A 13270-nucleotide genomic window follows, 5' to 3' on the forward strand; every position below is an offset into this window, starting at 1 on the left:
TAATATGAAAAACTGTGCAACCTAAATTTTAGGACATCTCATTGACACAATATTAAGTACAAACTATAAGGACATAATGAAAATGAAATTTTAATTAAATGAAAGTAATCTTAATCTTTATAATCTTAAATAAAGTGTCCTATTTGGAATTCGAATGAATAAGGATTCCCAAATTCGGAAATTTTGAATGTTAATATAATTAATATTAGTATTTATTTATTTTAATATTGCTTAATAGAATGATCAATCTACAGACAATAAATTATCTATTGCAGAAAGCAAATGGAATATCTGATTCAGATTCAATACGAATACAAATCGGCGGCGATACAAAGAAGAAGAGGAAAAGGCAAAAGTTAAATCGTATTAAAACTACAAAATATACATTTATTACATTTTTGCCACTTAACTTGCTTGAACAATTTCGACGCATAGCGAATATTTATTTCCTCTTTATGGCAATCATATCATGGTTGATTGGTAAGTACTTATATTGCTTTATTTCTCTTAATACATGGTCCACAGGCGAAGATTCATTCCCGTCGTAGTATCGTATAGTAATATAAACACGACCTATTCTCGAAAAGCACCTTTCATCAGTTCTCGAAAAGCACCTATCATCAGTTCGGGAGCCACCGTGGTGCAATGGTTAGCATGCCCGCCTTGCATACACAAGGCCGTGGGTTCGATTCCTGCTTCGACCGAACACCAAAAAGTTTTTCAGCGGTGGATTATCCCACCTCAGTAATGCTGGTGACATTTCTGAGAGTTTCAAAGCTTCTCTAAGTGGTTTCAATGCAATGTGGAACGCCGTTCGGACTCGGCTATAAAAAGGAGGTCCCTTGTCATTGAGCTTAACATGGAATCGGGCAGCACTCAGTGATAAGAGAGAAGTTCACCAATGTGGTATCACAATGGACTGAATAGTCTAAGTGAGTATGATACATCGGGCTGCCACCTAACCTAACCTAACATTCATCAGTTCAGCATCAGAGACTGAACAGAACTATGATTCCGGGTTAATTTCTATCTCTGTCAATGGGAGATCAACCAGTGAAGTGGTTTCGGGTTTCCACAAACATATAAATGTTGAGGAAAATAATGCATGATGCTAAGATAGATGTGGGTTGACGTTCTGCTTCCATTGGAATTGAGTAACGGGTTCTGAGATATCCACAATCGGAAGTTCGTTGCTTTCAAGCCTATGATCGGAATTTCTATGCTTTCAAGCAAGAGACTGAACATGGATTGACATTGTTTCTAAAACTGTTGCCATACCAGAAAACGGGACAGCAATAATGAACGCTGGTTCATCTTAATTGGCAAACTCAAAAGATCTATGGTTTTGGGGTTCAATATCTCTCTTATAGTGCCAGAAGCAAACAGGGAAGTTATTCCGGGACATATAAAAATGTGACAAGAGTAATATTTACATCCGAAGTTCCATCATTGTGTTAAAATCCAAGAATACAACACTGAATGGCAATGTCGCTAAAAGTGTTGCAATACAAGAAATCTGGTTACTAATTCCAATCGGTAGATGTTCTTGGTCTGTGCCGATATCGAAGGTTCATTCATTTCAAATGACAGACTCAAAATATCTATGAATCTGAATTTCGATCTGTAGCTATTAGTACCAGAAACAAACACGCAGAGAAGGAATATGATCACCTCAAACATGTTTCAAGAGCAAAATGTTATTTTTGTATGGTGACCACGTAACATGTTTGTCACTAAAATATTATTTTCTCGTCAAAAAAAAAAACCTGCTTGCCGAAATCAGATACATGATTTCCGAGAAAATAACATGGTTGCGAAAACCATGTTACTTGGTCACCGCCCAAAAATAACATTTTGCTCTTAAAACATGTTTGAGGTTATCATATTCCTTCTCTGGGTGAACAGAGAAGGTAATCCGACATATATAAAACTCTGACAAGAGTAATGTACACGAAGTTTTATCTTTTTTATACCCTCCACCAGGGATCCGGAGCGGAGCGGAGCAAGCCCTTTTTTTGCCGGAGCGGGAGCGGAGCGGGAGCGGTATTTTTAAAATCCGGAGCGGAGCGGGAGCGGAGCGGTTTCCAAATGAAAAACCGCTCCGAATAAAATATTACTTGAATGAAATGTGTAACTTTGAAATTCCACTGTGTAGGTAATTTCAAATTTAGCTAGTACTTAGCGTAGTGTGAGTAAACGTTTAAAATGTACGATATGTATTTTTGTACGTACGTACATTGGGGAAAACACAACGTGTTTTTTAGTAATTGTTTTCAAAAACGGCAAATGTCAAAATATATATCTAGTATGTGTTGTAAAAGTAACAACAGTACTTTCGATCAATTTCATCCCGTATTACTACAAAGATGTTTGTAATGAACGTCAAATAAATGCAATTAAACGATCTTATTTATATTTAATTTTTAGTTTTCTACACTGAAAAAAATATTGTCGTGAAGTCAAAGATTCCATGTCCTTAGAATAAGAATGCAAATTTTGCTTAACATGGAAGACGCATTTCTCTAACATAAAGTTTTTTTCTTGTCCAAAAGGCAATAAACTTTTGAATGAAGTTGTAATGTCCTTATAATTAAGTGATTTTACTTAAAAATGTGTATCATAACATGAAAGATACAATTTTTGAGGTAAGGTCAACGTGACTTTAATAATTAAGAAAAATTCTTTAAAATTAATAAAATTGTCTTTAAATTTGTTTCCTTTTTGCATCTTGCCTACAAAGCAAAAAATCGTTAAAAAATAAGACATGTTTTTCAACACTTTATTTTAAAGACGCTTTTTACTTGAAACATAGCATAATTTCTACTGGAAGTCGAGTCTTAATATGGAAAAAAATAACTAGTTAACTCCTTTTTAAAGGATTTTGATAACAACTGACGAAAAAAAATCTAAAAAAAATAAAAATTAACATTTGCTTCCTAGAAGCAAGTACATAACCCCCAAATTTAAAAGAGAATTACGTCTTTAAAGTATCCTTACTTGTATTCTCCGCTTCTATGGCTCGGAATTAATACCCAAACTGTTAAAGTAAAGACAAAATCTTTGGAACCGGGCATGCTTTTTTTCATTCACATTTGCTTTACTATTGTACTATACCTAGCATTCTCTTATTTCTGATATTAGTTCTCGAAAATTTAATTAAAATTATGGATAGTTTCAATTTTGGTTGAAAAATGTGCGCATATACATTTATTATACAATAAAGGGGAAAAAAGCGAAATTAGGTAACACTAGATCTGAGTAAGAATATTCGTAGGTATACCACGGACTGATGTCGATGGAGGTTGTTGCAAATATAAACATACACACACACACATTACAAATATAACAAAACCTCTTCTCTACGTCTGTTGCAAAACAAAAAAAAACTTTCGGAGAGTAGTTACTTATACTCTGTGTATAGACTTTCAATTCCAATCAGCGTTGCCGTTTTGGTCCGATCGGACCAAAATTGGTCCAAAAGATTTCTAATTTTTAAATTTAGTCCGATGGTCAGACCAAACAGAATTTGGTCCATTTTCATAAATTTGGTTTCTATCACATATTAAATAGTAGATGGTGCACCGCAAAGAATATTGTCTGGAGGCCAAATATTTCACATGCTTAAAATACGAATACGAATTTTGTTTAGAATAGAAGACGTATTTCTCTGAAAGAAAGTTTTTCCTTGTCTAAAAGTCTCTAAACTTTTCAATGAAGTCTGTTTGTCCTTATAGCTAAGTGATTCGACATAAAAATGTGTATCCTAACATGAATGCAAATTTCGTTTTAATGAAGTCAAAATGGATTTAATAGTTCTGAAAAAATCTTCAAAATTAATAAAATATTTCAACACATTGTTTTAAAGTCATTATACCCTAAACCACATAGTGGTTAGGGTATAATAAGTTTGATCTGTCAAAAAATGTGCCTACAAGAAATATTGATTTTAGACCCCATAAAATATATACCGATCGACTCAGAATCACCTCCTGAGTCGATCTAGCGCTTGGCGTCCGTCCGTCCATCCGTCCGTCTGTCCATGTATTTGTTGTTCACAGGATTTCGGTCGCAATTATTAACCGATTTTGATGAAATTTGGTACAGGGAGTTTTTTTTGGGCACAAGGACGAACGTTATTGAATTTGGAAGAAATCGGATCAAATTTAGATATAGCTCCCATATATATGTATTGCCCGATTTCGACGAATGGGGTCACGTTGCACTTTTTTTACTAACCGATCGTCGTCGAATTTAGCACAAAATAATCTTCTGTATCACCCTTTAAGTCTGAAAATTTCATCGAAATCGGTTCAGATTTAGATATAGGTCCCATATATATGTATCGCCCGATTTTGTCAAATTAGGTCATAAAACCCTTATTTAACAACCGATCTTACTCAAAGTTGGCGAAATGTAATCTTCTATAGCACTAACTATATGTGCAAAAAATCATCGAAATCGGTTCAGATTTAGCTATAGCTCCCATATATGTACCGCCCGATTTTTCTAAATAAAATAAAACTCAATTGAACAAATAATACAATGTTTGTACTATAATTTTCTCGAAGAGGAGCGGAGCGTGGAGCGGAGCGGAGCGATTTTTTTTTCTCGGAGCGGAGCGGTTTTTTTTTCTCCGGAGCGGGAGCGGAGCGGAGCGAAAAAAATGGACCGTTCCGGATCCCTGCCCTCCACCATAGGATGGGGGGTATATTAACTTTATCATTCCGTTTGTAACACATCGAAATATTGCTCTAAGACCCCATAAAGTATATATATTCTGGGTCGTGGTGAAATTCTGAGTCGATCTAACATAAGCATGTCCGTCCGTCCGTCTGTTGAAATCACGCTAACTTCCGAACGAAACAAGCTATCGACATGAAACTTGGCACAAGTAGTTGTTATTGATGTAGGTCGAATGGTATTGCAAATATTGCACTTTTACGTGTAGCCCCCATATAAACCGACTCTCAGATTTGGCTTGCGGAGCCTCTTGGAGGAGCAAACTTCATCCGATCCGGTTGAAATTTGGTACATGGTGTTAGTATATGGTCTTTAACAACCATGCAAAAATTGGTTCATATCGGTTCTTAATTATATATAGCCCCCATATAAACCGATCCCCTGATTTGGCTTGCGGTGCCTCAAACAGAAGCAAATTTCATCCGATCCGGCTGAAATTTGGTACATTGTGTTAGTATATGGTCTCTAACAACCATGCAAAAATTGGTCCACATCGGTTCATAATTATATATAGCCCCCATATAAACCGATCCCCAGACTTCTGGAGCCTCATGGATGAGCAAAATTCCCGAGAACCGGTTGAAATTTGGTACGTGGTGTTAGTATATGGTCTTTAACAACCATGCAAAAATTGGTCCACTTCGGTACATAATTATCTATAGCCCCCATATAAACCGATCCCCAGATTTGACCCCCGGAGCCTCATGGATGAGCAAAATTCATCCGATCCGGCTGAAATTTGGTATATTGCGCTAGTATACGGCCGCTAACAACCATGCCAAAATTGGTCCATATCGGTCTATACTTATATATAGACGATCACAAGAATAATCTACCAAAATTTTATTTATATAGAAAACTAGCGTAACCCGGCCCGCTTCGCTGTGCCTTCCGAAGCGTATTTGTAGCCACATCTTGCGTTAACTTAGTCAACCATATCCTTCGTGCTGAAAACAAATTCGAATATATCTGAATTCTTTCAAACAAATCGGACTACTTGCTTTTTCGTTTATAGGTACAAATACGGCGGATATGCATATGTAAAACGATTCGTCTTAAAAAATGTCGGGGTGAGGGTGTACCCTTTCCTCCAATTTTTTTAAATAATGTTCTATATTAAAGTAGTATGACAATCTTCTATATTTCTCGTGAATTTTAAGTGTGGTTTGTCAAGGATAGGTATCTTTCTCCTCAACATATCTGAAAATTAAGCACTATATTAAAATAACATACAAAGAATTACTGTTTCCCATCCAATAAATCGGAAAAAGCAAAAGTAGTAAAAAATTTTTACCACATTAACATTTGCTAAAATGTTGGAAAATTATGCACCCTCTACGTTGGCTGCCAATTTCGTGTAAATTTAAGTTCTTTACTAAAAAGAAGTCTGGCAGAAGCCTGTGCAAAAATCATAAAATTATGAACCGAGTTCCCATTTATGGACAATCCTGTACTTTCAATTTAAGAAAAAAAAAAAACGGACAAAAGGGAACCCTCTCCCCACCTTCGCTCCACTCCGACCTGATATCGGACTATCACAACTACTCAATGGTCCCTATAAATTCTATCGAAGTAAATCGACAAAGTTTATTTAAATTTTCTCCTTCCCCAACCAGATATCGGAAAATCATATACTAATTTAAAAATCATGTATAAATTTAATCACCTCCTCCCACGTTCCCTGTAAATTTCAAGTAGATCGGAGATGTTTAAATTTTGCTCTATTATTTTAAAGGGACGTCATTTTCCCCGATACAATATCGACAAACGCCGTAGTGAATAGCACCCCTAACCTTCCCTGAAAATTCTTGAAACTTTCAAGGAAGCTTGCCTCTTCGTTCATAACCTTCCCCCACTGCCTTTGTAAATTTAAAGAAAACTTAAAATTTTTTGTTTTCTTTTGCAGTTTAAGAAGAGGAACTCCTCCCCGGCCAAATACCGAAAAGTGATGTAGCATATCTTTTGTAAACGTCCCAGAAAATGTCAAGCAAATTACAAGTCTAAAGGGGCGGCCTCTCTTCCGTCCAAATATCACAAAATCAGGTATCAACTATTAATATCGTAACCTCTCCCCAGTCCTATGTAAATTTCAAGTAACTCGGTAAAGTTTAATTGTTGCTCTGTGTGTACTTAAGAGAAACGGATGTCTCCCTATGCCCTTTTATTTTTTATTAAAAATCAGGAACCTGTTATAAATTTCATAATCTCACCCATTTTTCCGTAAAATTTCTGTCGGGGGAGTTTAGTTTTGTTTGTACTTAAAAAAAAAGTCTGGCAAAGGAGTGGTCCCCTCCGCGACCAAATATCGAAAAATAATGTAGCGGATTTTTGTCTAGGTCCCAACCCCAACATCAATGAAAATTTCAAGCAAATCGCATAATTTTGTTCCAAGTTTCAAAAAGTAGCGCAAGGGGGAGGTCTCCCTCCCCGTCCACATATGAAATCATCAGGTACACCATATTAATTCCATAACCTCACCGCATATTTTCTGTAAATCTCAGATAATTTAGAGAATATTTGTTTTTTCACTGTACTTTAAAAAAAAAGTCAAACAAAGGGAGGTCCCCCTCCGCCATCAAATATCGAAATATAAAGTAGCGGACCTTTGTCTAGATTCCAACACCAACCTTCAATGAAAATTTCAAGCAAATCGGTAAACTTTGGTCCAATTTTCAAAAAGTCCGACAAAGGGGAGGTCCCCCTCTGCGACCAGGTTTCAAAAAATGAGGAACCCTATTTTCACCACATGAACGCCCCCTACGATCTCTGAAAGTTTCACGTAAATCGGTTCAGCCGTTTCGGAGCCAACTCGGAACATACAAACAAATAAACAAACATAGATTGAATTTTATATATATAGATATAGATAGATAGATTTTGTCAAAATTTTATTACTGTACAAAATTTTGTCAAGATTTTATTTCTATAGAAAATTTTGTCAAAATTTTATTGCTATAGAAAATTTTGTCAAAATTTTATTGCTATAGAAAATGTTGTCAAACTGAATTATATATAATCGGCCTTGTTTTGTTTAATATATACCCCGTATTGACTAACGTACAATTGAGAAGACGGTGTTAAGAAGTTTTAAGATACCTTGCCATCGGCAAGTGTTACCGCAACCCAAGTAATTCGATTGTGGATGACAGTCTTTAGTACAAGTTTCTATGCAATCCATGGTGGAGGGTACATAAGATTCGGCCTGGCCGAACTTACGGCCGTATATACTCGTTTTTAATTCAAGGAGACAAAGCAATATCGTCAAAGTTACAATATAAGAAATCAGAATTGAAATTCCAATGGATAATGCTTCTAAAACTATTGCCATACCGCAAATCGGTTCAGCGATATCAAATGCTGGTTCAACTTCTTAAAAGCCAAGAACACAACACAAAATTGTTATGTCTTTAAAACTGTTGCAATTCAAGACATCTGACTACAAAAAGTTAAATTCGCAATGTTACTAAAACTGTTGATTTGCCTCATTAGAGAAAAGGCAGACTGAAAAGCTCTAGGAATGAAGTAATATATCCGAACTTCCATGCTTTTGTTAAGAGTCAAGGACCAGAAAGAAAATGTCAATGTCTTTAAAACTGTTGCAATACAAGAAATCTGATTAGAAATACCATTGATAATGCTTTTGAAACTGTTGCCATATCGCAAATTGGATCAATGATATCGAAAGCTATGAGTTTTACATCCGAAGTTCTATGCCTTTGTTAAAAGCCCAGGACCAGAAACAAAATGACAATATCTTTAAAACTGTTGCAATACAAAAAATCTAATTAAAGATTCCAATACATCTAAAACTCTAAAGAAAACACAAAATCGTATTATTCAAACAACAATTTATGTGAACTCATGTATGTATTATTGATTGATAATCGCATTGTAAATATTGCCGCACTCATTTGATTATTTAAACCTTCTTATAATACTATACACAATAGAGATGTGCGCGTGACACGTTTTAATCACGTGAGTCGTGAGCAAAATCCAAAGTAACTCTCGTGAATGTGCGTGGATGGGACTAAACGAAATATATCGTGCGTGAGCGAGCGTGAGGAATAAAATCGGTTCGTGAATGAAGTTTCTGCAAAATCACGCTCACGAAAAATATCAAGATTTAATTCTTACTCGTATGTTAACTGAAATTAATTTAGCTGTCGAACTATATTCTATTTTTGAATGTCGTTACCTTTGCTCACTCCCGGTTGGAAAATGTCGACAGTCTCGGGAAGTTTTCGTGCATCACGTGAATTGTCGTGAACCGTGAGTGAGTGGGAGACTTTAAAAGTAGTTCGTGCGTGAGTACAGTTTTTCATTTCGTGAATGTGCGTGAGTGTGATTGGCTACCACACATATCGTGCGTGAATAAACATTTTGCTTCGTGAATGTGCGTGAGTGAGATTTTACTCACGCGCACACACAATACACAATATCCACAATACCACTATGCGTACAGTTTTATCAGTTATAGTTTGTTTTTATGTTTTTAGTACAAGAATGCTTTTTTTAGTTGTTAATTTCTTCTATTTCTGTTTGCTTATTTTACAGATAGTCCAGTATCACCAATGACAGCATTAGTCCCATTGATTTTCGTAATTGGAGTTACGGCAGCAAAACAAGGTTATGAAGACATACAACGTCATAAATCCGATAACGAAGTTAATCGTACAACAGGTAACATTGCACAAAGCAATAAAATCCATAATAATTCAATAGAAATGAAAGTGAAGGTGGTGCACTGAGAGAAAAAATTACATTATGAGCACGGTTGCCACTCGAGCCAAAAATAATCTACCACAATGTGAAGAAAATTTTACCAAATAAATAAAATTTCATATTATAGTGTTTGATCTGTTTTTTGTAATTATTACGAAAAAAAAATGTTTTTTTTTTCGAAAGAAATGTTATATTATTTTATTTTAGAATTTTTTTTCTATAGAAAATTGTGTCAAAATTTTATTTCTATAGAAAAATTTTGTCAAAATTGTATCTAAATAGAAAATTTTGTCAAAATTTTATTTACATAGAAAATTTTGTCATAATTTTATTTCTACAGAAAATTTTGTCATAATTTTATTTCTATAGAAAATTTTGACAATCTTTTATTTCTTTTATAGAACATTGTTTAAAGATTTCATTTCTATAGAAAATTTTGTCAATTTATAATAAAAATTTGGCTGAATTCTATTTTTATAGGAAATTTTGTCCAAATTTTTCTTTCTATAGGAAATTTTATGAAAATTTTATTTCTATAGAAAATTTTGCCAAAGTTTTATTTCTATAGAAAATTTGGTCAAAATTTTATATCTATAGAAATTTTTGTCAAAATTTTATTTCTGCACAAAATTTTTTTCTATAGAAAAGGCTTTATGAAGTTTTTTTTTTTTTAAGTTTAATTTGCAAAGAACATATTTAAAAATTTTATTTCTATAGAAAAATTTTATTTTTATAGAAAATTTTGTCAACATTTTATTTCTATTGCAAATTTTGTAATTTTTTTATTTTTATAGGAAATTTTATGAAAATTTTATATATATAGACAATTTTGTCGAAATTTTATTTCTATAGAAAATTTTGTCTTCCTATAGAATTTTTTGTCAATTTCTAATGAAAATTTGGCCGAATTTTATTTTTATAGGAAATTTTTTCCAAATTTTATTTCTATAGGAATTTTTGTCAAAGTTTTATTTCTATAGAAAATGTCAAAATTTTATATAGAAAAAACTTTATCAAGATTTTTTTCAAAGTTTAATTTGCAAAGACAATTTTTTCAAAATTTTATTTCTATAGAAAAATTTTATTTCTATAAAAAAAATTTTGTCAAAATTTTATTTCTACAAAAAATTTTGTCAAAATTTTATTTTTATAGAAATTTTTGTCATTATTTTATTTCTAAAGAAAATTTGATCAAAGTGTTATTTCTATATAGAAAATATTGTCAAAATTATATGTCCATAGAATTTTTTGTGAAAATTATATTTCTATAGTAAATTTTGCCAAAATTTTATTTCCGTAGAAAATATTGTCAAAATTTTATTTCTATTGAAAATTTTGTTAACGTAATTAACTATTACGAAAAAAATGTTTTTTTCGAAAGAAAAGTTTTATTATTTTATTTTAGATTTTTTTCTATAGAAAATTGTGTCAAAATTTTATTTCTATAGAAAAATGTTGTCAAAATTGTATTTAAATAGAAAATTTTGTCTAAATTTTATTTACATAGACAATTTTGTCATAATTTTATTTCTACAGAAAATTTTGTCATAATTTTATTTCTATAGAAAATTTTGACAATCTTTTATTTCTATATATCATATAGAACATTTTGTAAAGATTTCATTTCTATAGAAAATTTTGTCAATTTCTAATAAAATTTTGTCAAAATTTTATTTCTATAGAAAATTTTGTCAAAGTTTTATTTCTATAGAAAATTTGGTCACAATTTTATATCTACAGAAATTTTTGTCAAAATTTTATTTCTGCACAAAATTTTTTTCTATAGAAAAAACTTTATCAAGATTTTTTCAAAGTTTATTTTGAAAAGAAAATTTTTCAAAATTTTATTTCTATAGAAAAATTTTATTTTTATAGAAAATGTTGTCAATATTTGATTTCTATTGCAAATTTTGTCAATATTTTATTTTTATAGGAAGTATTATGAAAATTTTATATCTATAGACAATTTTGTCGAAATTTTATTTCTATAGAAAATTTTGTCTTTCTATAGAATTTTTTGTCAATTTCTAATGAAAATTTGGCTGAATTTTATTTTTATAGGAAATTTTATTCCAAGTTTTATTTCTCTAGGAAGTTTTGTCAAAGTTTTATTTCTATAGAAAATGTTATCAAAATTTTATATCTATAGAAATTTTTGTCAAAATTTTATTTCTGCACAAAATTTTTTTCTTTATCAAAATTTTCTTCAAAGTGTAATTTGCAAAGAAATTTTTTTCAAAATTTTATTTTATAGAAAAATTTTATTTCTATAGAAATAAAACATTTTGTCAAAATTTTATTTATGCACAAAATTTTTTTCTATAGAAAAATCTTTATCAAGATTTGTTCAAAGTTTAATTTGCAAAGAAAATTTTTTCAAAATTTTATTTCTATAGACAAATTTTATTTCTATAAAAAATTTTGTCAAAATTTTATTTCTATTGAAAATTTTGTCAAAATTTTATTTCTATAGAAAATTTTGTCAAAATTTTATTTCTATAGAAAATTTTGTCAAAATTTTATTTCTATAGAAAATTTTGTCTTCCTATAGAATTTTTTGTCAATTTCTAATGAAAATTTGGCTGAATTTTATTTTTATAAGAAATTTTATTCCAAATTTTATTTCTCTAGGAATTTTTGTCAAAGTTTTATTTCTATAGAAAATGTTATCAAAATTTTATATCTATACAAATTTTTGTCAAAATTTTATTTCTGCACAAAATTTTTTTCTTTATCAAAATTTTCTTCAAAGTGTAATTTGCAAAGAAAATTTTTTCAAAATTTTATTTCTATAGAAGATTTTGTTTAAATTTTATTTCTATTGCAAATTTTGTCAATATTTTATTTTCATAGGAAATTTTTTGAAAATTTTATTTCTATAGACAATTTTGTGAAAAATTTATTTTTATAGACAATTTTGTCAAAATTGTATTTCTATAGAAATTTTGTCAAAATTTTATTTCTGCACAAAAGTTTTTTCTATAGAAAAAACTTTATCAAGATTTTTTTTTCAAAGTTTAATTTGCAAAGAAAATTTTTTCAAAATGTTATTTCTATAGAAAAATTTTACTTCTATAGAAAATTTTGCCAAAATTTTATCTCTATAGAAAATTGTGTCAAAATTTTATTTCTATAGAAAAATTTTGTCAAAATTGTATTTAAATAGAAAATTTTGTCAAAATTTTATTTACATAGAAAATTTTGTCATAATTTTATTTCTACAGAAAATTTTGTGATAATTTTATTTCTATAGAACATGTTGACAATTTTTTATTTCTATAGAACATTTGGTAAAGATTTCATTTCTATAGAAAATTTTGTCAAATTTTTATTTCTATAGAAATTTTTGTCAATTTCTAATAAAAATTTGGCTGAATTTTATTTTTATAGGGAAATTTGTCCAAATTTTATTTCTATAGGAAAATTTATGAAAATTTTATTACTATAGAAAATTTTGTCAAAGTTTTATTTCTATAGAAAATTTTGCTAAAATTTTATATCTATAGAAATTTTTTCTATAGAAAAAACTTTATCAATTTTTTTTCAAAGTTTAATTTGCAAAGTAAATTTTTTCAAAATTTTATTTCTATGGAAAAATTTTATTTCTATAAAAAATTTTGTCAAAATTTTATTTCTATTGAAATTTTTGTCAATATTTTATTTTTATAGGAAATTTAATGAAAATTTTGTCGAAATTTTATTACTATAGAAAGTTTTGTGTCTATAGAAAATTTTATTTTTATAGAAATTTTTGTCAACATTTTATTTCTACGGAAAATTTTGTCAAAGTGTTATTTCTATATAG

The 13270-nt window shown here is 30.3% G+C and overlaps 1 protein-coding gene across 1 annotated transcript in view; it reads left to right on the plus strand.

The window, feature by feature from the left end:
- The first annotated feature begins 440 nt into the window (after nucleotides 1-440).
- The window catches only part of LOC142231260 (phospholipid-transporting ATPase IF-like), a 43262-nt gene continuing 30432 nt past the window's right edge, over nucleotides 441-13270 (plus strand). The window contains exons 1-2 of the mRNA XM_075301877.1: nucleotides 441-480; nucleotides 9298-9423. Coding sequence (XP_075157992.1) covers nucleotides 456-480; nucleotides 9298-9423 — 151 coding nt within the window. The 5' untranslated portion in view covers nucleotides 441-455. The remainder of the gene's footprint in view (nucleotides 481-9297; nucleotides 9424-13270) is intronic.

Source organism: Haematobia irritans, chromosome 3 (genome assembly GCF_050003625.1).
Source record: "Haematobia irritans isolate KBUSLIRL chromosome 3, ASM5000362v1, whole genome shotgun sequence".
Taxonomy (NCBI): Eukaryota; Metazoa; Arthropoda; class Insecta; order Diptera; family Muscidae; genus Haematobia; species Haematobia irritans.